Below are 22,977 nucleotides of genomic sequence, written 5' to 3'. Positions count from 1 at the left end.
AGTAAAATGACCCATAAAACATGTGTCGCACATGCCCTTTTCTATATTTTGTTTTTTGGTGACCTGACCTGACCTGACCTGACCTTGACCTTGACCTCTGAATGATATTGTATGCAACGAATATTGTCTTGGTAGCCTAAGAACACGTTTTGGGCGATCAGTCTCAGTCCATGACTCCATTCTTCGGCAACTACGGTGCAAGGCCGATACTGTAGAAACTTGCAATTTGTACCCTTGACCTGACCTTGACCTTGACCTCAAACTTTAAATTAAGTACATTTTTTTAGTAGTTCGTGATGTGAGCTTTCGATTGGCGTTTGAATTTTCCAAATCGGACCGTTACTTCGGGAGATAACAGGGGGGGGGGTAAAATTTACCCCCCCCCCCCCAGCCCCGCGCGTTCGGCTGGAGACCCCAGTCCCGCGCGGGTTAAGTACGAATAAAATGCTTAGCTTAGCACCGCTAGGGTACTGAAAATTAGTCAATTGAAAAGTACCTCTATGGTGCTAAACTTTTTTTACAGTGTGTGTATTGCATGAGTGGAAAGGAGGGAGCGTTCATGTTATCAAATTATGCCATGCATCCGCTGGGCAGATAGAACGTCAAACACGAAATTCGAGCACGTCACGTTTGGTATCAAACTGGCACTATCGAGTACCATCACAATGAGGAAAACGTTCTTGTGAGCCAGAACTTCTGTCACCCAAATATTCTCACTTTTATTGTTAGTGTCAGGGAGCTCAGAGCAACATGCCTTTAACGCCAGCCAGAAGAATCGAAACTTAAAGCTCTAAAAAACAATTCACGGTCGTGTGCAGCACTGAAGCCACAGGTCATCGATCAACTTTTTAAAAAAAGAACAGCTTCTGTCATCGATAATATTGGTGGGTCGCCGACATTCGTCCATTTCGAAAGTTCCCGCATAAAAAAAAAATGAAGCTTATACTGCCCCACCACCAAAGTTGACACTGGTGTCGCGTGGCCGCGCCTACCCCGCCGCGCGGACCGGTGTTGTTCGGTACGAGACCAGCAGTTATGAGTCACCCGGTGGTGCCCGAGCTGTCACAGGCCGGACAGGTGACGTCCGCTCACCCCCCTCTCCCCCCCCCCCCGATGGTGGGTGTGGGAGACCGGTGCTCAGTATTGACATTGTCCAGTCGATAGTCGATTGTGTGGCCCAGTCCGCAGAGTGCGGCGGTGGACGGGAGCGCGGTCCGCAGCTCCCGGGTGAGCTAGGTCACAGATTATTGGATCGGCACTGATGACACCGCTTAGGTCATCGCGGAACTTGACAGAGGGCACAACACATGAAATTATGAGGTAATAGCAAAATCGATAAAACCAGAAAATTCCTCGTACTGAAATGCTCAAGAACAAAGCTCTTGAATAAAATATACATGCGTCAAGGGTGTTTGAACTTCTTTTCTGACATTCTAGCAGCCTTGAACTTCACTGCTAGCCTAGCGGTAACGGAGATCTGTCAAATCCTGCTAATTTAAGTAAGCTTAAAGCGATTACTATATCTCTTCTCATTAAATGTGTCCATTACACGTGACCTAAAGATTAACCCAGGAAGTAAAACATGTCAAAGTCACTACCAGTTTACTCCATAACGCTCACACCGCTTCACCTATTGTGGCTCGCATCAACGAAACATCCCCCACGCCTAATCCTCGTGTTTCCCGGCTAAATCACTGGAATAGATAGTTGGACTTTGACTCATTCAGCCATCGGCTTACCTGCATTTCCATCAATCGCATCACGCGATCCCCAGCATGCAAATGGCTTAACGCTGTTCTGCTTATACTGTATAAATGTTAAACGGGGATCATCAACTGCCTTAGGCATGTAAACATACAAAGTTGCAACATCTGCAATCTGCATTTCTGAGCTGTTCCAGAGAACAACGTAGTTTGTCGTTACTATACAGCCGATCCAATTTACATGAGCTATGTTTAAACTGGACTTCAGGCTACGGTAGCGCGCACGGTCTCTGATTTTCCAACTGATATATGACAACAAGTGATATGAGATTCGGGGGTCCTGGGAGTCTTTTCAAAGATTTGAGAGATCCAGTGGAACGTTTTTCGCAGTTAGCGAATCATTCAACCGCTCATATGTAGTGATGCCGTAAATATGTACAACTAGCCTGTCACACTTGCAGGTATGTACTGTACTGATCAGTCGAGTCCTGCTCGACCGTCGCCAGGCGAGTGCTCGCCGTCGGCACTCATTCTGCGTACGCACTCCGCGAGGGCGTGACTGAGCGGCTGACCGCGGCGTCTGTTACCCATATCGTCACTATGACAACACGGTCCGGAGTGGTCACCGGACCGGTGCGGACACCAGCTGCGGCGCTGAGCCATCGGACTGCAAAAGAACCGCTTGATGACAGGGCCTGACGTCAGGACTACTGGACTGTAGATTGGCTGGACTTGCTGGAATTTCGAGACAGACAGTGATCTAGAGCATTAACCCGCGCACCGACGGGGGTCTGCGCCAACTTCGCACCGACGGGGGGGGCGGATGACCGCCCCCCCCCTGAGATCTCGAGAACGAAGCAAGATAGCGGCAAGCGGTAAACGGCATCGGATATGCACGGTCAAGATCTACAATTTTTACTAAGGTCATTTTCAGGTCAGGTCAAAGATGACGTCACAGGGGTCGAAAAAGTCAAAATGGCGGCGCTGGATATGGAGAGAGTTTTTCTCGAATAACTTTCGAATTAGTCAAGATAGGAACAAACCAAGGGCAGCATCGTGATCCTCTCGTCAATCCGCATCGAATGATATATATGTTGACCTCGAAAGGTCAAGGTCAAAGGTTGACCTCAGGTCACGTGACCTCGAGGTCATCATGTATATCATTCGATGCGTCTTGACGAGCTGAACACAATGAGACCATCCACGCGTCTGTATCTTGTTCCTGTACGGAGTTATTGGCCAAAAACCTTTGGTGACCTTTGATGACGTCACATGACCTCACAGCTGCCCAACAGCAAAACATACCTCAAGGTAGTGAAGGTTGATCGTATATGAAGTCATGTATGGTATATGGGGCCATTCCGACCCGTTTTAGTGGTAAAAACAGGGAGTTGATTTTTCCCCCATTGACTTATAATGGGGAGGTCGCGAAATTGACCTGACCTTAGGTCACCGATATCAAAATTCCGAGATATACAAATTGTAGCTACTAATGACCTAATAACATCCTGCGACTTTCAAAGGCCTCCGACATCTACTGTAGCTCTGGCTCGGTGACAAAGTTGCAAAAAAGTGACTGAGGTTGGGTCATTCAAAGTGACCTGGTGACCTGACCTTGAAAGGTAGGAGGTTCAAACTTGCCTACCATGTGTAAAATTGATGAGGGAATAGTCATACCAAATTTCGCGGCGCGCGGTTTTCCCGCTATTCGCGATAAACCTCAGGGGGGGGGGGCGGATATCCGCCCCCCCCGTCGGTGCGCGGGTTAATTTGGCATGTCAGTGGATGAGCTTTCGCGCAGAGCTATAATAAACCGATGGTACGAATCGTCTTTTTTATACCAACTGGCGATTTGTCTCTCAAGAAACCACTTTAGGCCTGCTCTGAAGAGTGTTCAGTACGCACATGACAAAAACAGGGCTCCGATATCTCGCTAGAGTGCGCCCAACTCTAACATCAGTAGCCTCAGCTTTACGAGCAACTGGCAACATTTTCGTTTGTTGTCAGCGGCTACCGCTGCAGCAGTGTCATCCTTTACCAACCCTGCACCCCCGCACCACAGGCTCGCACACAGTATTGATGCCGGTCCCCCGACTACGGCCGGCGGCGGCACGGCGGGCCGTACTGACCGACTGCAGGGCGGCCTTGGCATCACCAATCGATGGACGGCCGCGCACAGCCTGTGCACAGCGGTACTGCACAGCCCCCGAGAGTGACCGGTGGGTGGGAAGGGGTCGACAGACGCGCGGAGGCCGGGAGGGGAGTTAACCCGCGCCCCGCTGGGCTATTCAGCCATACGCGCCCTGCTGGGGGGGGCAGATTCTGCCCCCCCTGTCTAACTTCCGAACCGATGGTCGTAGAAAGACGGGGAAAACGGCAATCGAAAGCTCTCAACAAGGCGGATCTAAAGAGCCCAAATTTTTTTGCTTAAGTAGGTCAGAGGTCAGGTCAAGGTCAGGTCAAGGGTACAAGATGCAAGTTTCTACAGTATCGGCCTTGCACCGTAGTTGCCGAAGAATGGACTGAGACTGATTGCCCAAAACGTGTTCTTAGACTACCAAGACAATATTCGTTGCATACAATGTCATTCAAAGGTCAAGGTCAAGGTCAGGTCAGGTCATGTCAGGTCACCAAAAACAAAATATAGAAAAGGGCATGTGCGACACATGTTTTATGGGTCATTTTACTCATAGAATTCAATAGGCACACTCAATAAGTGATATGGACCACCTCTGGATGAATGTCAGGTCGAGGTCAGGTCAAGGTCAGGTCAACTGAGGTCAAATTTTGAAGTTGGTTGTTAAGGCCTAAAAAGGTGTCTATCTGATGCAGTTTTTGACGGCGAATCGAATGGTGCTATTGTTGGTTCCGTACGAGGTCTAGAACTTCCAAAAAAAATCATTTTTCAAAATTTTTGTGTGTCGTGACGTCATAAAATTTTGAATAACTTCCACATTTTTGAACCGATTCTTCTAAAAATTAGTATGTAGGTGCACATAGACCACTTCTTTGACATATATTCCGGTTTTATCGATACACCCAAAATTTTGGATTTTATAAATATTTTCCCAAAAAAGTCAGTTTTTTGAAAAAATTTGGGCCAAAATCCAAAATTTTCAAAAAACCGAGATAGCCATTTGATAGACAAAGTAGAATCACATATAACCTTTTTTGTTGCGTCTTGATTTCTTTAAAAATGACGATGTTAGCGGCGTTTGAAATTTTGCCATTTTTGAGGCGAAAATGGCGAACATGACGTCACTAAAACGTCATTTTCTCAAAAATTTTCCGACGGATTTCGCTAAAATTTTCAGGGAACGTGTCAAATTGATGTATGATAAGGTACTGAAAGTTTGACGTCGCTGGCGTAACGCGTTTAGAAGTTATTGACGAAAAACGGGAGGGGGGGCAGATTCTGCCCCCCCCAGCGGGGCGCGGGTTAAGCAAGGCGAGGTGAGCTTACATCTTGCGACAGTAGCGGCGGAACACCTTCAATTAAGGGGGGGGGAGGGCACTGCCGACTTTTGTCCCATTCTTGCCATGCAGCGCCCATAGGGCTAATGTTAAAATGCCAAAATCAAAGGGAGCACGGTGCCTCGGTGCCCTCCCCGTTCCGCCGCCTATGTCTTGCGAAGCTCCATAAAAGAGTAAAAAATAAAGAATGAGAGTTTGATGCGCATCACATTTTCCCAAGACCTCAGGACGGCACCACTCTGATGCAGTAGGACGATAAGTTTTTGGGACACAATCTGGGCTTATCGACGACTTAGGCTTCGGGTCAAGTTCTCAGTAATCTCACTGCTGCGGCACGCATTCCTTAGTGCCCCAGCTCTGGGTCACCCTGCCAAGGTCACTCGGAGCCTCAACGACGGACAGCGGGCCATCGAAAGGAGCGGCCGGCGGGGCGCGTCGTCGCGGTGGTCGATAAACGCTCCACCCATCGACCTGTCGGTCCTTTTACGAGCAGTACTGGAGCCGTGTGCGACCCGTGCGCAGCGAGCGGACTGCAGCCGTGCGTCTCAGTGGGGCGGACACACCTGGTTAGGTCGACACTCGTTAACTCAGCCGAGGAGCCCCTGGTCAGCGCCGCGGCTGGCAGCGTTCGATCGCAACCGTTCTGCGACGCCGCCCCATGGCTCGAATGGCTCCGGCTCGGGACGATCGACGCTCAGCAGGGCTAAATTTGGCCGCCCATTCGGCCATCGAACGGCTGCTAATTACAATAAAATCCGCCAATCAGGAGCCCATGCAAACAGATAGCAATCGTATTAGTCATCAGACGTAGCAGCTGGATAAATCGATTGGTGGGAAACGTATTTTCCTCCTACTGAGGGTATCCTTGCATAAAAACTTCACTCAAAAAGTAACGAGCCATATGGGGATATTTACGGTTTTCCTAGGGCGAATGCCCGCTCGCACCAGGCTGAATCCTGCCATGGGCCACATGTGCGAGCACTACAAAGATCGCAATAGACGACTTGCCTCGTTCAGAGAGGGTCATTTTAACTAACTATCGCGACATGACAACTACCTGTGGCGATATAACGCCTCTGAAAGACGGGATTATTCCTCCCGAAGGCGGAATGCCCCATAAGGTTTGCGACGCGCACAGTGTATAAGGCTCCTCGAGGAATGCATTATGCCTCCAAAGACGACAGGAGAGCGAATGCAAAATCAAGGTATGAAATGATAGATATTCCCAATTCTGGCATGTATGTGTTTTGTTTTTGCCGTTACGTTGCGTTTTGTGTCCTACAAATGCATCAGATCGCGCCTCTGCCCTGTGTTTTTCGTTTTCCTAATTTTAGCTCAGCTGATACAAGTTATAGCTCATCAATTTTATTGTGACGCTAATGAAAGATTGTGATTTTCCAATTAGCAACGATAGTCAGCACTAAGTCTGCTGGTCCTTGATCATAAAATCTACTCAGAATTGGCCCAGTTTTGAAAGTATTTAATAGCTTGACAGTCTTTTACATGCACCCACACACGTGAGTGCTTCGCAGCCTACCTTCTTTTCCAGGCTAGTGGAGGGTGATCTGTTCAAAACAGCCCTCCTTCCGCCCCCGCCCCACTGTCCGTCCCCACCACACTACCGCTTCAATGAAGTGCAGTTTCCGAGTTGTTGCTTGTTGATGTGTACCTCAAAGAGTTGCTGAATATCGCGGCAAACACGTTTATTATTTACCAACATATGGATCCGCATACGGTTGCAATCCCCACGGGACAGGAGCTGAGGGGGGATGGTGGGGTGGGCCAAACCTTAGCGCATAATAAGACCGTCCGCACACAGGATAACACGGGCCGGGCATGCTGTGCCGCCGAGCCGCCGTGTGTTGCGGCACAGCCTACGCTCCCAGCATGACGACGCGCTAGGACAGAGGGACCGTACGAAAGGAGTCGGAGTGAGAGAGAGGGAAGCATCATGGCGAAACAGACAATTACATTATTGGATAATATATATTATGATTCTTTTGGCTTTGAACTTAAGCATGTGATTTGTGATTATGGAATGTGCTGTGGAGCTTCGCGAGTTATGTGAGCGAACATATTACATCTCCGTAATGAGGCTAAGCCAGATAACACGAGTTACAAGTAATCCAACCTTGATCCCATTGTTAACATTCTTGATCCAATCACTGAGAACATGCCTTCACCAGACTCTTCTTAACTAATTTATAGCAATTCACACGTATCATTGTCATTGGTTTTACTAGATGTCTGCATTCAAAAAGTTTTTCGAGTTATTTACAACACAGCAGAGGGAGCCGCCTCAGAGTATATGCCAATTCCACTTGTTGGCTTGCCACATGATAATTGAATAATTCAGTCACAATGAAAAGTGTCTGTGCTTTGATACATGGAACTGGCTTTGCTAAAATGACTGATGGATGATGAGGAAGGCAAAGATATAAGTGTCCATGCGAAAGGAAAAGTAAAGAGTAAAGACAGCTGTAGCATATAGTGTCGATGGTTCATGACAAGTCGCTCACTGCTACAAAAAAAAGAAACCTTTGACATAAAGCTAAATAAATTACTCAGGACCACTATACCATTTTTGCATCAGCTCCGCGGCGAGCAAACAATAATCAGCCCTATCGCGAACCCGTCCACAATGAGACTCGGACACGCCCCAGCCAATGGCGTGGATTGACCGACCTTGTGCGGTGTGCTGTGTAACGATTCACCGACCGGGCTGGTAACCATGGCTCTTGGTGGGTAACAGAGCCGCAGCCGGCCATGGTCGATCGCAGAGGTACAGGGACCCGCAGTTGCTACTGTACACATATATTACCAATTTAGAATTGCGCTATTATTTGCTAAGTGCTGGCCATTGGAGAAAGGAAATGTAGCGCAAAGTATGGAGGAATAACACATGTTTGCTCCTAGCACGTATGTTTTGTATAATTCCTCTTACCGCAACAGATATTCTTCCAAAACTACAATCGTGCTTTTTTTCTGCGCCGGTTGCCTCCCCAGAGCCCGTCCTTGGTATCGCCTATAGCTTCCGTTCCCGCTACGTGAATGAAAGTCACGTGACTACTACAGGTTTGCGCTCAGTACTAACACACCTAGCCCGAGGGCCGGTCTGTAGCGGGGAGGGGTAGAACGCCTGAGCTCCAGCGCAGTGTAGGTGGTGGTGGCCCGTATCATAAAGAGGCAACCGTAAGCAGAACTACAATTGCCGCAGTATAAGATTATGATCAAGTTTTCTTTAAATGTATTGATAGACAAGAAAGTGCAATGTTTATCCGATATAATAAAACGGTGTCCAAGGCCTTGGAAGAACTATAAAACATATTCAGCAACGTATAAATTTCTGATACAGGCCATGACCTTTCACCTTGCCTCCGGGGAGGACCGCTCAGGAAGCCACATACCGAACGAATCGAGGCCTCGCAGCGCGGCGGCAGAGGAGGTGGATAAACCATCGCCAGATCTTTCGATTACTTATGTTTCCAGAAGAAGGAGGGGGTGGAAGGGGAGGGGCTATTTTCAACCCACTCACCAATCCTTTCCTTATTAACTTATAGCTTACCGAAAAATGCAACACAATGGTGGCCGTCACGAGATGTAGCGAAGAGTGCCTCAGCCACACCGGTTTTGAGTAAACTTTAAGCATTCGAATTCAGGCCAGTGATCCTGAAGCATTATTTTATTTTTGTCGTGCATAAGCTGGGATGACGTGGTCCAAGTTAATTGCGAAGAAGCGGTTTTAGTTTCAGAACATTTATGAGGCTAGTCGCGCCAAATAGTATACGTTTGTTGTAAAATGTCAAATAGAATGTTGACGTGCTATCCAGATGATGGAATTTATTTGACACAAGATGTCAAAAAGTGGCATCGTTAGTCATCCTGCATACCTATAAATCGATTCGTCACCTTGGTTCGAGCTCAATAGTTCTTTTCGCGGATGATTGGTTTCGTTTTCTTTTATTTGGGGGGGGGGGACAGTTTATGAGCCAGTAACCAGTAACCACCCTCCCCAGCCCCCCCCCCCCAAACAACAATTGTTGACAAATACTGTGATGGCCTAAAAAAATGCCCTCAATTGTGTAACGAAGGGAAGAATGAGGTAAGTTGAGCCGCTTTTGTTTTTCGTAAGCTACAGGCTAACTTACTGATCATTTTTCTGCGTTTACGGGTTGGACGGACAGAGTGGTCATTACGCATGTAATGGTGGCCAGAAATGTTTCATACCGCTTATTTTTGTACTGAAAGGCTACGTCAAAAATCATCTTGCACGTTGCTCATCTTACCCCATGGGCGGGGTAAGTTGAGACACGTCGTGGGGAAAGTTGAGCATGGATGGAAAAAGCGAACCTCTTCTTTTCCCGGGCGCGGCGAAGAGTGGGCTCTTTTATTTACTCCATGGCATACATACTTATGGCAAAGGTTTTTTCCTCCATCAAAAAGTGACTGTTTTAAGCCTCCCAATAACTCGTCAAGTTTTCTATCACGGAGGAAATCATTTTATCCTTCAGATAATCTGCAAATCACTTACAACTTGTGTAATCAACAAAGAAAAACAATTTTCTACCATTTTTATTCAGCAGAAACAAGCGCAGCTCAGTTTGGTTTTCGACAGCGGAGACAACAATGGCTTATCCGGCTCATCTTCCCCCAGGTGAAAATGGCTCATCTTGCCCCACCCGTGGCCATTTCCGATTAATGACACCCGCTAAGGAAAATAACCATGCACCGCAGATAACAACCATCTCATTTTAACGGCAAAACATGTCTTAGTTATCAGGGGCGATACCACATGTTACCGGGTGCTGAGCGTGAGAACGTTGCCGTCTCACGTGAAAGACTGCAGCATCGTAAGCGAACGGCACATGAAAGCTCAAGTCAATCAGCGCCATAGGAGCTGAGAAACATGGGGTGGCTAAACTTGCCCCTTGGCTCATCTATACCTCACTCTCCCCTATTTGGGGCTCGCAACCTTAATTCGTTAAAGTTATTTGTCTGTTCATTATAAAAGCTGTCAAATTTGCCGTATCATTAAACTTTTATTGAGTTTGTATTTCACACTTATCTAAAATGAACATTTTCGTCACTGGCTTCTTTTATGAATGGAATTGGATGGTCGCATGAATGAACGAATGAATTTTTTGAATTTTTTGAATGAATGACGAGAGAAATCCGATGATTTGAGGGTCCTGGTCATCGCTGACGAGAAAAAGCCAATTATTTTTATGTCCTGGTCAATGCTGAGATCCTAGGTCACTGGTTGACCTCCCAAATCAGGTTAATAACCCAAAAACACGGAAAATTGGGTCCTGCTAGAATTTCTACAAGTGAAGTTTGCTGGGACTTGGCTTGCTTCTGACCCCGAATTTGCACTTGCTTTGATCAAAGATGATGTATCAAAGCATTTGGGGTAGGACGGGTCACGCCAGATCACCCATTAGGCGTTCTGCCGGCTATATAGAATGTTAACCAGCACTTACAGCCTTGCAACATATTGCATAGGCACTATAACTGATACCTAAGTATGCCTAGTTTTCAAATGCTAAAATGGGTGCTAAATTTCAAACCAACACTTCCTAAAAACCACAGTAAAAAGGTGTAAATTTTAAGGAAGCTAACCGAGATCATTTCAAGTAAATGACCTTAACCTGAGTTTCACGTGACCTTGGCACCCACAACAATTAATGAGACAAACATTAGATAGTATATTTCACATGTTATCACGTTGCTAATCACGAAACGACTATGGAAACACACAGAAGATGACAGATGTGCGCTGACTTTCAATTGCTATTCTGGCCTTACGTCATGATCTTGAGAAAAATAATCACAGGTTAAAGGTAATTTGGTTCAGGGATTTAAAATTCTCAGACAAGATGCAAAAATGATTAGGGCTATTTAATTTTCCGGGAAGTTGTAAAATTGCTTAACTCCAGGGCACCAAAGAATCGTCGCAATCCTTCGCTTTGCCGCGATTTATTGGTGTAAAACAGCGGGCGCGGTCTACTTACCTCTACTTATATGTGTGGTGAGGGCTAATATTCATTTTATCTGTGTTGATGAATGTGCAACAATTTCTATATGAACTGAGACCAGTCCATATGAGTATGTTTTTCTCACGGACAATGACAATATAAAAAACAATGCGAATAAAACCAAACGTTTCGGACAACAACGTGCCTTCGTCAGTGGAGAAAAATGAGTGTATAGGTTTAACATCGATGAGAACTAAATGCGGCACCGTCCCGGTCTGGCCAGCCGGGTTGCCGATAAAATACACAAATGTTTATAAGCTTCCATGATGTGCTTAAAAAACTGCTGAAAATATATCTTTAAAAAAATAAAGATAACTACTTCATCGATGTTATCGAAAGAAAACATGTATGCCTAATTACTTATTTCTTGCCACTGACGGAGGCACTTTTTTGTGCGAAACGTCTGGTTTTATTCGTATTGTTATTGTATTGTCATTCCCTGTGAGCAAAAGGATAACTCTTCAGTTAGTAACCATAACAGCGAAACGGCTTATTGTAACACAATTCACTGTGTATACGAAACCTATAAGTCCCTAAAATAATTATATTTACAACTTTTAAAAAGATACAGCTTATACAGCTTGGGCATACAATTTTTCTCTGCATTAAGATAATATTAATTTATCTCCACAGAATATGGTAAATTAGTGCTGCTGAAGTTCGCTTTCGAAGCGTCTCCTCCAGGCATTCCACAGCTCTCGTGCCATTTTGGATCACGGAACATGGCTGGGCGCAGGACAGGTCGTCTGCGAGCTTGGACGGACCACGTGACCACCTCCTCCACTCCCCCTCACTCCCGTCCCCTTCCCCAGCAGGGCGTCCGATCTAACCGCGCCCCAGGCAGTCGGCTCGGTCCGACCCTCCCCATGGTCGAGCCACGGCCCGGTGCCGCCTGAGTTTGTGCCGGGTGCAAAACTGGAGCAGTAACTAGCGCCGGAACTAGTAGTCAGCACGACCATCGTCAGATGGCAGGAGTAAATGGAATAAGCGGTTCCAGGTTTCAGAAGGAATGGGGCAGGAAAAAGCGCTGAAAACAATGTTTTGCTGATATAGCCATAAAAAGTTCACTGAATTAGGAGAGCAGCACATCAGTTTAAAGCCCTTCAGATGGTGGTTTTAATAAGCACACAATCATTTCCATATTCGCCTCCAACGGTGTCACAGGCAAAGAATACGCTGAAATACTAGTGTGTACAGAAGCAACTGCGGGTCCCTGTACCACGGCCGAGGTCAAACGCGCCCCAAACTGACCGCGCTGACCGCGGGGGAGTGGTGTGGAAATGGGGCTTCAAGAGCCCTGATTCACGGCAGGACGCTACCTGACGCTACCGGTATCGAGGTATTGGGTTTCTATGAAAAAAATCAGCAAACTCGGTGCTCTAGTACCTATTTAGTGATGTCATTAATATAGTAGTTAAAGTTGACGTTATTTGAGAGCTAGTGAAAAGCCGTGGTTGGGCCCAAGTCGCATGACATCATACAGCTATGACAGTATGACGTCAGCTCCCGCAATACCGTAACGTTGTCGAAGTGTCAGGTGGCGTTATGCACTGAAACAGGGCCGAGGAGGATCCACTGTGTTTTTCTTTGACAAATGTTGTTGTCCGTTCCTGGTGATAGCTTTTAGTCAGATCGTTGGACCAGTTGTTACGTACTCTGTTCACTCTTTTTTTTTTGGCGGGCCTCAGTTTCCTGCAGGGGCTCGAGAGTTACCACTTCATTTTAATGGGACCAGCGGCTTGAGTCACCCCAACGATCCAATCGTGTAAATGCCGTAAATAGGAGTTCACAGCGCTGGGTGAGGTTATGCTACAGGAAACGGGGAAAATGCAAGCGTTTCTTTTAGATAACTATCATTCACTCACAGTACAGTGAGGGTGTGCTTTATCCATGACTCTCCCTCTCCATTTATGATAGCAACGACTTAGGAGGGCGTCAGTCTTCCTCTTTTTGCGCATGCCATCTGTGGTGCGGCGAGGTGTAAAAAATATATTCCTGACATCGATCGATCGATTGGCGCCTGTCGATAATGCCGTGAGCATTGTTTTGTCGAAGGAAAGCTGACAAAAGAATCAGACATGCAAACAGATGCGCCAGTCCAGCACATACAGAATCAGAGAGGTGAATAACCACGCATTGCCATCAAGGGACACCATCAGGAGTTCAGTGAGTTTTAATGCAGTAAACAACGAGCGAGCAGTATCTGCAATGTAAGAATTGGTGGACCATTATTGTAGGCAGGGCTGCGGAGTCGATGGATTTTCGGCGACTCCAACTCCGACTCCGACTCCGGCTTTCAAAAACCAGCTCCGACTCCGACTCCGACTTCGGGCAGAATTGTCGACTCCGACCGACTCCAACTCCCGACTCCGACTCCGCAGACCTAGCAGGGCTGCGGAGTCGACAAATTTTCGGTGACTCCGACTCCGACTCCGGCTCGGGTTTTTAAAATCGACTCCGACTCCGACTCCGACTCCGGTCACAACTGTCGACTCTGACCGACTCCGACTCCGACTCCGACTCCGACTCCGCAGCCCTGATTGTAGGTATGTGAATTTGAAAAAAAAGAAAAGAAAAAAAACAATGGTGATAGGTATTCAGCATTTATGTAAAGTACATTACACATATTTTCATACGATGGTTGATTTTCATATGACGCGTTATAGTGTCTGAATGCAAACAAAACCCCGTTGTATCCAAAGGTCAGGGTTATGAAGGGTAGTTTTGAGCGCAGTAAGCCTTCCGTTGCCTGCCTCATTGCAAACATCTCATTAATAATGTTCAGCAGAATGGGCGTACACAATGTCCTATTGCCTTTCTGTGTGCAATCTATGCACTTGGCGGTCGATCGAGCGGTAGTATCGCCCAGCGGTTCCTGGAAATGTTTGCCGTACCCCTCCCTCCCCCACCTCCCCCTCCCCACTGGCCATACGACACTGTCTGGGCAGCAGTGGTAGCGGGCGCGACCTTCCGCGAATGGCCTGGCCACGCAGCTCGACTCATATTTCACAGACACCGGCGCAGATCATACCCTGAAATGGCGCAGCTATCGACGGAAATTTGCTGGTGTTCCGTGTCGACATTGTCCACGAGGATTCATTTAATTCATTCATTCATCAGCGTGTCATGTGGACTGAGTGATATTTTCCCGATATTCCAATAGAAAATGAGCAGAGCACAAACCTTGAAACGATAACGGACGAAACAGCACAGACACACGTGGACCAGTAGAACCATCTCAATCATCGCCATCAGTGCTGCATCTGGTCTGAAGCACCACCCCCCAAATGTGTCATAACTATTCTGTCATAACTGTTCTGTTGTAACGGTTTTAACACCTTCTGTGAGGACCTACCTCGCAGTTGAGGTTCTTCTCTCTGCTGTTCATTGGCCGGCATCTCACCAGCACCTTGACGCTCTCCGCCATCGCGGGGAGCTGGAACAGAGCAGTTGCACTAGGTAAGAGCAATGCTTACAGGGATGAACGTTGACCGATATGAAGTTGGTAATAACTACATAGAGGGTGCTTTTCTCGGACTAAGAAATGTATCCATCTTCCTCTAGGATATGACCATTGCCCACGATTGCTGTTACATTGAACCCACATGCGATACAACAGATATTGCAGATAAACCTTCAGCTACATATCAAATCTGATGCCTTTCGATATGCCGGATACTCAGACAGGTTCAGTAAACGAATCATGCAGAATAAAAGAAACATCCATTGGCGTTAAAATTGTTGCGCATATTTTACTGTTCTACGATGGCATCGATTATTCAAAGAGAAAACAAACCCTTGTAATTCCCTAAAATCATCTTAGAGCAATTGAAAAGCAGTAACATTTAAATCAGTAAAACAAACTTCGATCTTCATGACTAAGAAGGAAAGGGAAACGCTGTTAAAATGAAATTTGTGTACGAATTGGATGCATAAGCTGGAATTCAGATATCCGACAAAACTTACCTCAGCAACACTATTTCTTGTCTAAGTCACGTCCAACGCGGCCATGGTATAAATTTCCAGAAACACAACAGAGGAGACGACGGTCGCCCGACCTTCACATGACGATGGTCTGGGTTTCTTCGGTGTAAAGGTGTCTCTGAAACGAAGGCAAAACAGTTATTCAGTGCGACACCCAAAGCTGACCTCACCCAAGCAACAAGTATGTGCGATGCGCCTAAGCATGACGAACACGATGGTGCCAAAATCGTGGCTTTAACCCGCGCCGGGCCGGGGGTTTTTGAACACCCCCCCTGCGGTTTTTCGCAGATATCTCAAAAACGGGGGCGCGGAGCGCCGCCGTTTTTAGTACACCTGTTTGTGCATCTTTTCCGCACATGTTGTAAAAATTTCAGACCCAAGTCACCTTAGGTCATGTCACCAGGTCACGCCAAGTGACCTCACCTCAGAAAGAAATAAGAATGCTCGTCATAGCTACACCGACTGAACGATTGCCTTGAAACTTTCAGCGATTGATTAGAGCAACACTATCTATAAAATTTTCATCTCGGAATTTCTATATCGGTGACCTAAGGTCAGGTCAATTTTGCGGCCTCTCCATTATAAGTCAATGGGAGAAAATTGAAAAGCGTCTGTTTTGCACGAACGCTATTCTAGACATTCTCAAACATCTAGATGTAGGTAAAATTGACACACTGAACCAGAAAATGGCAACTGTGACCCCTCATTATGTCCCCGAGGTCATCTCAGTCTCAGGTCACGAACAGAATCTAACAGTTTTCGCTAATAACTTCTGATAGAGACGTGCTAGAGCGCTGAAAACGCCTTAGATGTGTTCGGCTCGACGTTGTGGATCGACTGATATGCAACATGACCTTTTCCAGTCAGGTCATGACCTTGACCTGAGGTCAAATTTTCAAGTTGACCTTTCAAGGTCAAATTATTGTTCATTCGACGCGTCTCGATGAGAGAAACACGATGCTGGCAAAAGTAATGTCATGGCTCTTTTGAGTAAAAAGTTATTGCCGAAAAGCCGTTTTTCGTAAAATCAGTTATTTTTGGAGTTTTTTGCCCTCTGGAGGCTAAACCATTGACCTGAGGTCAAATCTGAGAACATTACTCAGAAAGGTCTGTAAAAGGACTATCGAATGCGCTTTTCCGCGGCGCTGTAGCTCTGTCGGTTTCCGAGATAGCCGTGGGCAGTTTCCAAAATGTTGAAATAGTCAACATTTTACCTTTGGTGACCTCTGGTGACCTGACCTTTGACCTGACCCAAAAAATGATCAAAGTGTTTTCGTCCTTATTTTAGACGTTCTTTCGATTGCCGCTTACCGCGTGTCGCTACATGGCCCAGGAGCCGAGTTAGAAGGGGGGGGGGTGTTCAGACACCCCCCCCCCGGCCCGGCGCGGAATCTCAGAGCACCGGCCCGACGCGGGTTAAGACGTCCATTTCTGACAAATATTTTTTTACCAAAACCAAACCTGTACTTAAGAGCACTTAACCCGACCTCATAGGTCACCGTTGGACCTGAGACCATTGGGTAAGTACCTTATCGGGTACCAGTCGCTGCGTCTCGTAATGGCGCAAACGCTCGTTTTTCCGCGAGACTATCACTATAGCTCAATTAGGGGCGTAACGGCGAGGGAGATGGGTCTAACCCCCCCCCCCCCCCGTCTAGGTATATGTGGCAAAAAAGGTAGGTCTGGCCACCATTAACCCACGCACCGACGAGGATCCGGGCCAACTTTGCACAGACACCTAGGCTCTAAGATCTCGAAAACGAAGCAAGATAGCCACATTGGTAAACGACATTGGATACCGGTGACCATGAGCAACATGGACTACAATGATAATTGAGATCTTTTTCAGGTCAGGTTAAAAATAGCGTCACAGAGGAGGTCAAAATATTCAAAACTGCGGCATAATGGTTCAATAGCTTTTTTTAGAATTACCCTTAGCCAAGGTGAGCAAAACTAACAATACCATGGAGATTCATTCGTCCATCCACATCGACATGTGTACGTGTTAACCTCGAGAGGTGAAGGTCAAACGTTGACCTCAGGTCAAGTTAACTCAAGGTCAAATTGTATGTCATTCGATCCGTCTTGGCAAGCTGAGCAGTGAGCACAATTAGACCGGCTCTACCTCTTGCCTCTTGCCTGTAAGAAGTTATAAGCAAAACGTTTAAGTGACCCTTAATGACGTCACATGACCTTACAGCTGTCCATTAGCAAACGGGACATGAAGTCCCGTTTCATTGTCATGTCGTTCTAGTCCTGAATGATTTCATTTTTGGTAGAATTGGCCATTACGCTGTGTCATTAATTGTGACTGACACGGTGATTTGAGTTTGTGTCATTTAAACCAACCAGGTGACCTGACCTGAGAAGTTAAGAGGCCACTATTCGCATGCACATAGTGTGAGTTTGGTTAGGATATAGCCACGCCAAATTTTGCCGTCACGCTCTAGTATTTTTTTTTTTGCTATTCGAACAATTTAAGGGGGATATCCACCCCCCCCCCCTCGGCACTGCGGGTTAATATTCAGGCCTAGCCGGAGCCAGCGCGCGGCGGTAGCTTCCATTGCTACCTATGAATCATGACCGGCCATGACCAAACCTACACCAGCTCGGATTTACCTGACGATCGGTAGGCTCCTCTGTGTCGTGTCGACGGTCCGTCCTCGTCCGGTGTTGACCACCACTCGTCACCGACCTACCACTACCGTCACCGCCACGTCACCGGCGCGCCGCACCGCCGTCGGCACCCGCACGTGCGTCGGCGTCGACGTTCGACGCGCTACTGTTGTCACATGGCGCCGAACGACAACAGACGGTTGCCATGGACGGTGCTGCGGTCTGGAGGTGGCCACACGAACTAGCCAGGTCGGCTCGCCGGAAGCCGACTGACTCATTCTTTATCGGCGAGTGAACAAAATGCGCCTTCGCTAATGCATGCACTTAAAGGGACTATCCAACCTTCTAAAATGTTGTTAAAGCCAGTTAAATTGTGCCCGACTTTATAGATTTGATGACCAGGAACACGGTTCTGGCATTTATTTTTCATTAAACATCTTAGGCTTCCCATATTCCAAACACAAACTTTCAAATATGTGACGTCACAGCCCAAAATTACCTCCTTCCCCAGGCCACATTACTGTCATAAAGCTGATTCTTTTTACTCTGTAGGCACCACAACAAAGTTCAGACCAAGTTTTAAGCGATTTTTCAACGAACAAACCCATTTAAATCAGAATGACTAAACGAGGTGACGTCACACTAACGGTCGCTCCATGTTGAAGATAGGGCCTTGTACAAGGCCCATTTTCAAATGAAGGGAACGAATTTCTTCAACACCAAGAGGCCGCGGGGGTTGCAACCTAGATAGATAGTGGTTTCTGAACCTCGCCGCAAACTTGGCTATCTCAACTCAAACCCCATGTTAAAGGTGGGATAGTCCCTTTAACGGTCTACGCCGTAGAGTAGGTACCTACTCGTATTGCAACGCAATCTAATTTGTCTGCGTATGCTTTTCGGCGCTGTTGCAAGCAGCAATAATAATAAAATATTAAGTTTTTAGGAATCTTGTCTGTTTGAAAATCAGGTAAAACTAGAAGATTTGATCTAGTAATTAGTATGTTATATTCTTGAACAGCCTGCTCTTAAAAACCATCTACTAAGGAGTTTCAACCTCTCTCATGTCAACTTCATTCTTATCAGCCAGCTTATCAGCTGGAAGCTGACTCATTAGCCGGTATCCGGATCGAAATTCAACTGATCCTGAAAGGGCCGCCGAGGTGGGTGACAAATACGGGCGTTAATCCCTGATAACGATAGTGAGCAGACGCCGCCCCACCGCGCGGCTCCTTCGCACCATGTCTCTGACCCCCCCCCCCCCCCCGGACGACCCCTCCAGAGTGAAAGTCGGCGTCTGCCGTCTGGGATTTCTGCCAGCGTCGGCCGCCTAATCCCCTGGAGGGTATAGTCCGTGGGTCCTCCTGCTGGTCAGTCGGTGTCACTCCGACCGGTATTCAACACATCTGCGCCGATTAGGGGAGGTTACGAAGGGCCGACACGTGGGGTTAACGAGGGGATGAGGAGGTAATGCGATAAGGTACCCGGGCCCGGCGATAAGAAAGCTGGGCCCGCCTCCCACCTCAAGGTGTCATGTGAGCCGTGGAGGAGCAGAAGGCGGAGTCTAACAACCATTCACCAATCAGAAGCAGACACGAGCCGTTCCGGGCCAGATCCCCAAAGTGAAGATGCCACGAGGCGATTTTGGGCCCAGAGTGGTGACGCAACAGCGTCTCTCATTTCCGTCGGCGTGTTTGGTGCGGCGGGGCTCGTAAGCGGCGTCTCGAGTTACAAGCGTCGACAATGATTCAGAACTCTACTTGGCCCTCGCTTATCTCGCCGGAAGAGGAACGGACAGAGGCACCGGTTGGAACAGCAGACCCTGCTGATTTTGGAGATACGCCTGGCGACTTCGAGCACAGCCATCGTCCTCTGGCACCTACCAAGAGAAGTAAGTAGCCGTAATGCTTAATTTACCTATGCTCAAAATTTGCCCATAAAACTGTGATGTTTGGCTTCTCATGTTTGTGACGTCAGCTTATTTGGCTTCTTTTGTCTTGTGTAACTGTGCCAAGTGGACTCGTTTATCCGGCTCCGGACTCTTTAGTGCCCTGATCCGGCTATAATGTGTATATACATAGGTCTCATAATTAAAGCGTTTTAGCTAGTTAACCCGCGCCCCGCTGGGGGGGGGGGCAGAATCTGCCCCCCCTCCCGTTTTTCGCCAATAACTTCTAAACGCGTTACGCCAGCGACGTCAAACTTTCAGTACCTTATCATACATCAATTTGACACGTTCCCTGAAAATTTGAGCGAAATCCGTCGGAAAATTTTTGAGAAATTGACGTTTTAGTGACGTCATGTTCGCCATTTTCGCCTAAAAAACGGCAAAATTTCAAACGCCGCTAACTTCTTCATTTTTAAAGGAATCAAGACGTAACAAAAAAGGTTATACGTGATTCTACTTTGTCTATCAAATGGCTATCTCGGTTTTTTGAAAATTTTGGATTTTGGCCAAAATTTTTCCAAAAAACTGACTTTTTGGGGAAAATATTTATAAAATCCAAAATTTTGAGTTTATCGAAAAAACCGGAATATATGTCAAAGAAGTGGTCTATGTGCACCTACATACCAATTTTGAGAAGAATCGGTTCAAAAATGTGGGAGTTATTCAAAATTTTATGACGTCACGACACACAAAAATTTTGAAAAATGATTTTTTTTGGAAGTTCTAGACCTCGTACGGAAACAAAAATAGCACCATTCGATTCGCCGTGAAAAACTGCATCGGATAGACACCTTTTTAGGCCTTAACAACCAACTTCAAAATTTGACCTCACTTGACCTGACCTTGACCTGACCTCGACCTGAAATTCATCCAGAGGTGGTCCATATCACTTATTGAGTGTGCCTATTGAATCCCATGAGTAAAATGACCCATAAAACATGTGTCGCACATGCCCTTTTCTATATTTTGTTTTTGGTGACCTGACCTGACCTGACCTGACCTTGACCTTGACCTTTGAATGACATTGTGTGCAACGAATATTGTCTTGGTAGTCTAAGAACACGTTTTGGGCAATCAGTCTCAGTCCATTCTTCGGCAACTACGGTGCAAGGCCGATACTGTAGAAACTTGCATTTTGTACCCTTGACCTGACCTTGACCTGACCTCTGACCTACTTAAGCAAAAAAAATTGGGCTCTTAAGATCCGCCTTGTTGAGAGCTTTCGATTGCCGTTTTCCCCGTCTTTCTACGACCATCGGTTCGGAAGTTAGACAGGGGGGGCAGAATCTGCCCCCCCCAGCAGGGCGCGTATGGCTGAATAGCCCAGCGGGGCGCGGGTTAATGCTAGCTGCGAGCAAGTATACCTAATTATGTAATTCCGAGGATTCCAATTTTTTTTTGCGTGGTTTCAGATTTTCTGGAGATGAGTTTCGATGAGTTTCTGGCGGAAGGTGAGCTCCAGGAGGCCAAGCGGCGCGCCGTGCCGGCGTTCGAGTCGCGTCCGGCCCACCTCACTGGGATCTCGCTCGACCCGCCGGGTCAGCGCCAGAGGAGGGTGGACCCGCTGCTGTTCATGGCCAGCCTCCAGAGCAGACTGCACGAGCCGCCGCCAGAGAACAAGGAGGTGCCGCTGCTCCGAAAGGTGCGCCTCCAGGAGTCCTACCGACTCGTCCGTCGCACGGAGGTAAGACTGCACACTGAGTGAAAGAACCGTGTAATGTGCGATATGCATAATCGAGGTCATACTAACAATTATCTGGAGATTGGAGCAGTGCTTGAGTTAGGATCGCCAACGAGTTCAACTATTGATTGTAACTTAAAAATAATCCACCATATTTAATGTTAATCAGGGTTTGAAATGCGAACGTGTTCTGTTGAAATCAGAGAGGCAGCTTGACAAGTGACAACGGTGGTTGTTCGTTTCGCAACAGGACATTCTGGAATGTATTTGTTGTACAAAAACATTCCTTTCAATGGGGTTATGGATGTGCAAACTAGAAAGAATGTCTGGCAACATTGAAAATCTTTTTCAGGAGCTTTGTGACTGGGTGAGACATTTTACTTGCGCCGCGATTATTCTAACCCCGAATTTTCGTGCTGTTTCAGCTGCAGTGGTGGCAGATGTCGAGCTGATCTGCCGGTACCTGGCGAAATAGTGCATCTCATCATCAGCTCAGCGCCAACCCGTCATTTTGTCATCACATTCTTATAAGCATCTTAAAGTCAGTGTCTTCTGCCGTCTTCATAATCATATCAATCGCTATCACCACGGCGAGTGTTTCATGTTCATCATGATTCAATGTTCAGTCATATAGTGCTGATATTACGTATATTGTGGTGCATGTAATGCGTTTTCTTTGTGATCCTTGTGCGAGATTATGGAATGGATTGTAAACCACGTAACAACCTTTGTATAGTGGATAGAAGATGTGGGTGAAAAGGCGGGTGCAATCGCGTGCATTTTTCACATGTAATCACAAGCGTGAAGCGGGTGCATTTGAGTTCCACGAGTTAGCGGCGTTGGTGCTGTGCGCAACTGGTCCAGCCAGCGCCGCATTGTCAACAAATGCCTGTGTCATGCATTTTTTCTATTGTAATAATAAACTCAGGAAAATAACTTGATCTTTAAAGGTAGCGAGCGCCTGACTTCTTCAGAGGTGGCGCGTTTCACGACAGATTAAAAAAAAAGTGCGAAACAACACCCAACATCTCACATTTTGATAAAATTTGGTCTAAGGGGATATCTTGCCCGATGACTCGTGTTGTGATATTTTCAATCTCATCCGTCGAATACTGTGGAAGCTATTGCCCCAGACACTTTCACACCGTCATTTCACGTGACGTCAAAGTGAGCCTATGCAAAGTCCAAAAATGTCGCCAATGCGAAACACCTTTAGTGCCAAACAAATGCTTACTGGGAGATAAAACTTGGAGTGAGGATGAAGCTCTCATGCCGTTACAACTGCATGCCTCATAGTTGTTTCTTCTTTTTTTTTTTCTTAAAAGTCGTTCAGGTCGGTAACGTGACTTCACCACCATACGTCAATTAGGAAATACTGACAATTTCATATATCCTTGGCACTAGGTCCGATGCTAAAAAAGGAAATATTTCACTTTTAACATGGGGTTTTGAACTGGAATAGCAGTTCCGTAGCTTGAGCTCAGACAAGCACAAATCAGGAGCTTTTATGGCCCAACAATTACCCTAGGCAAAGATATT

At 46.8% G+C, this 22,977-nt stretch overlaps 2 protein-coding genes across 9 annotated transcripts in view; one reads left to right on the top strand and one right to left on the bottom strand.

The window, feature by feature from the left end:
• Positions 1 to 17,977, bottom strand: part of LOC122389704 (kinesin-like protein KIF17) — a 41,535-nt gene extending 23,558 nt beyond the window's left edge. For 5 of the 6 annotated variants that reach the window (XM_043381986.1, XM_043381984.1, XM_043381987.1 and 2 more), the window contains exons 1-3: positions 17,816 to 17,953; positions 15,179 to 15,314; positions 14,568 to 14,648 (exon numbers count right to left, since the gene is read on the bottom strand). In XM_043381986.1, the coding sequence (XP_043237921.1) occupies positions 14,568 to 14,639 (72 nt within the window). In that variant the 5' untranslated portion in view covers positions 14,640 to 14,648; positions 15,179 to 15,314; positions 17,816 to 17,953. Of the gene's footprint in view, positions 1 to 14,567; positions 14,649 to 15,178; positions 15,315 to 17,815 lie in introns of all 6 variants that reach the window. The other variant, XM_043381983.1, reaches the window with a different exon arrangement.
• Positions 17,978 to 19,219: 1,242 nt separating this feature from the next.
• On the top strand, positions 19,220 to 22,374 carry LOC122389701. 3 transcript variants are annotated; one of them, XM_043381980.1, is made up of 3 exons: positions 19,220 to 19,700; positions 21,170 to 21,441; positions 21,864 to 22,374. In XM_043381980.1, exons 1-3 carry the CDS (start codon positions 19,553 to 19,555, stop codon positions 21,888 to 21,890), a joined length of 447 nt encoding a protein of 148 aa, XP_043237915.1. In that variant the 5' UTR covers positions 19,220 to 19,552; the 3' UTR covers positions 21,891 to 22,374. The 3 variants fall into 3 exon arrangements, with proteins under 3 accessions (XP_043237915.1, XP_043237917.1, XP_043237916.1); XM_043381982.1 differs by having other exon boundaries at positions 19,472 to 19,700; positions 21,170 to 21,399; positions 21,864 to 22,361; XM_043381981.1 differs by having other exon boundaries at positions 19,472 to 19,700; positions 21,870 to 22,361.
• Positions 22,375 to 22,977: the final 603 nt, after the last annotated feature.

This window comes from Amphibalanus amphitrite, unplaced genomic scaffold (genome assembly GCF_019059575.1).
Source record: "Amphibalanus amphitrite isolate SeventyFive unplaced genomic scaffold, NRLGWU_Aamphi_draft 000368F_arrow, whole genome shotgun sequence".
In the NCBI taxonomy this organism is placed as follows: Eukaryota; Metazoa; Arthropoda; class Thecostraca; order Balanomorpha; family Balanidae; genus Amphibalanus; species Amphibalanus amphitrite.
The sequence above is the reverse complement of the archived record's forward strand: the minus strand, read 5'-3'. Positions and strand labels throughout refer to the sequence as shown.

Coding starts and splice junctions, on each gene's coding strand:
- LOC122389701 (XM_043381980.1), top strand. CDS start 19,553: ATGATTCAGAACTCTACTTGGCCCTCGCTTATCTCGCCGGAAGAGGAA. Junction 19,701..21,169: donor TCTGGCACCTACCAAGAGAA/GTAAGTAGCCGT, acceptor GCGTGGTTTCAG/ATTTTCTGGAGATGAGTTTC. Junction 21,442..21,863: donor GACTCGTCCGTCGCACGGAG/GTAAGACTGCAC, acceptor GTGCTGTTTCAG/CTGCAGTGGTGGCAGATGTC.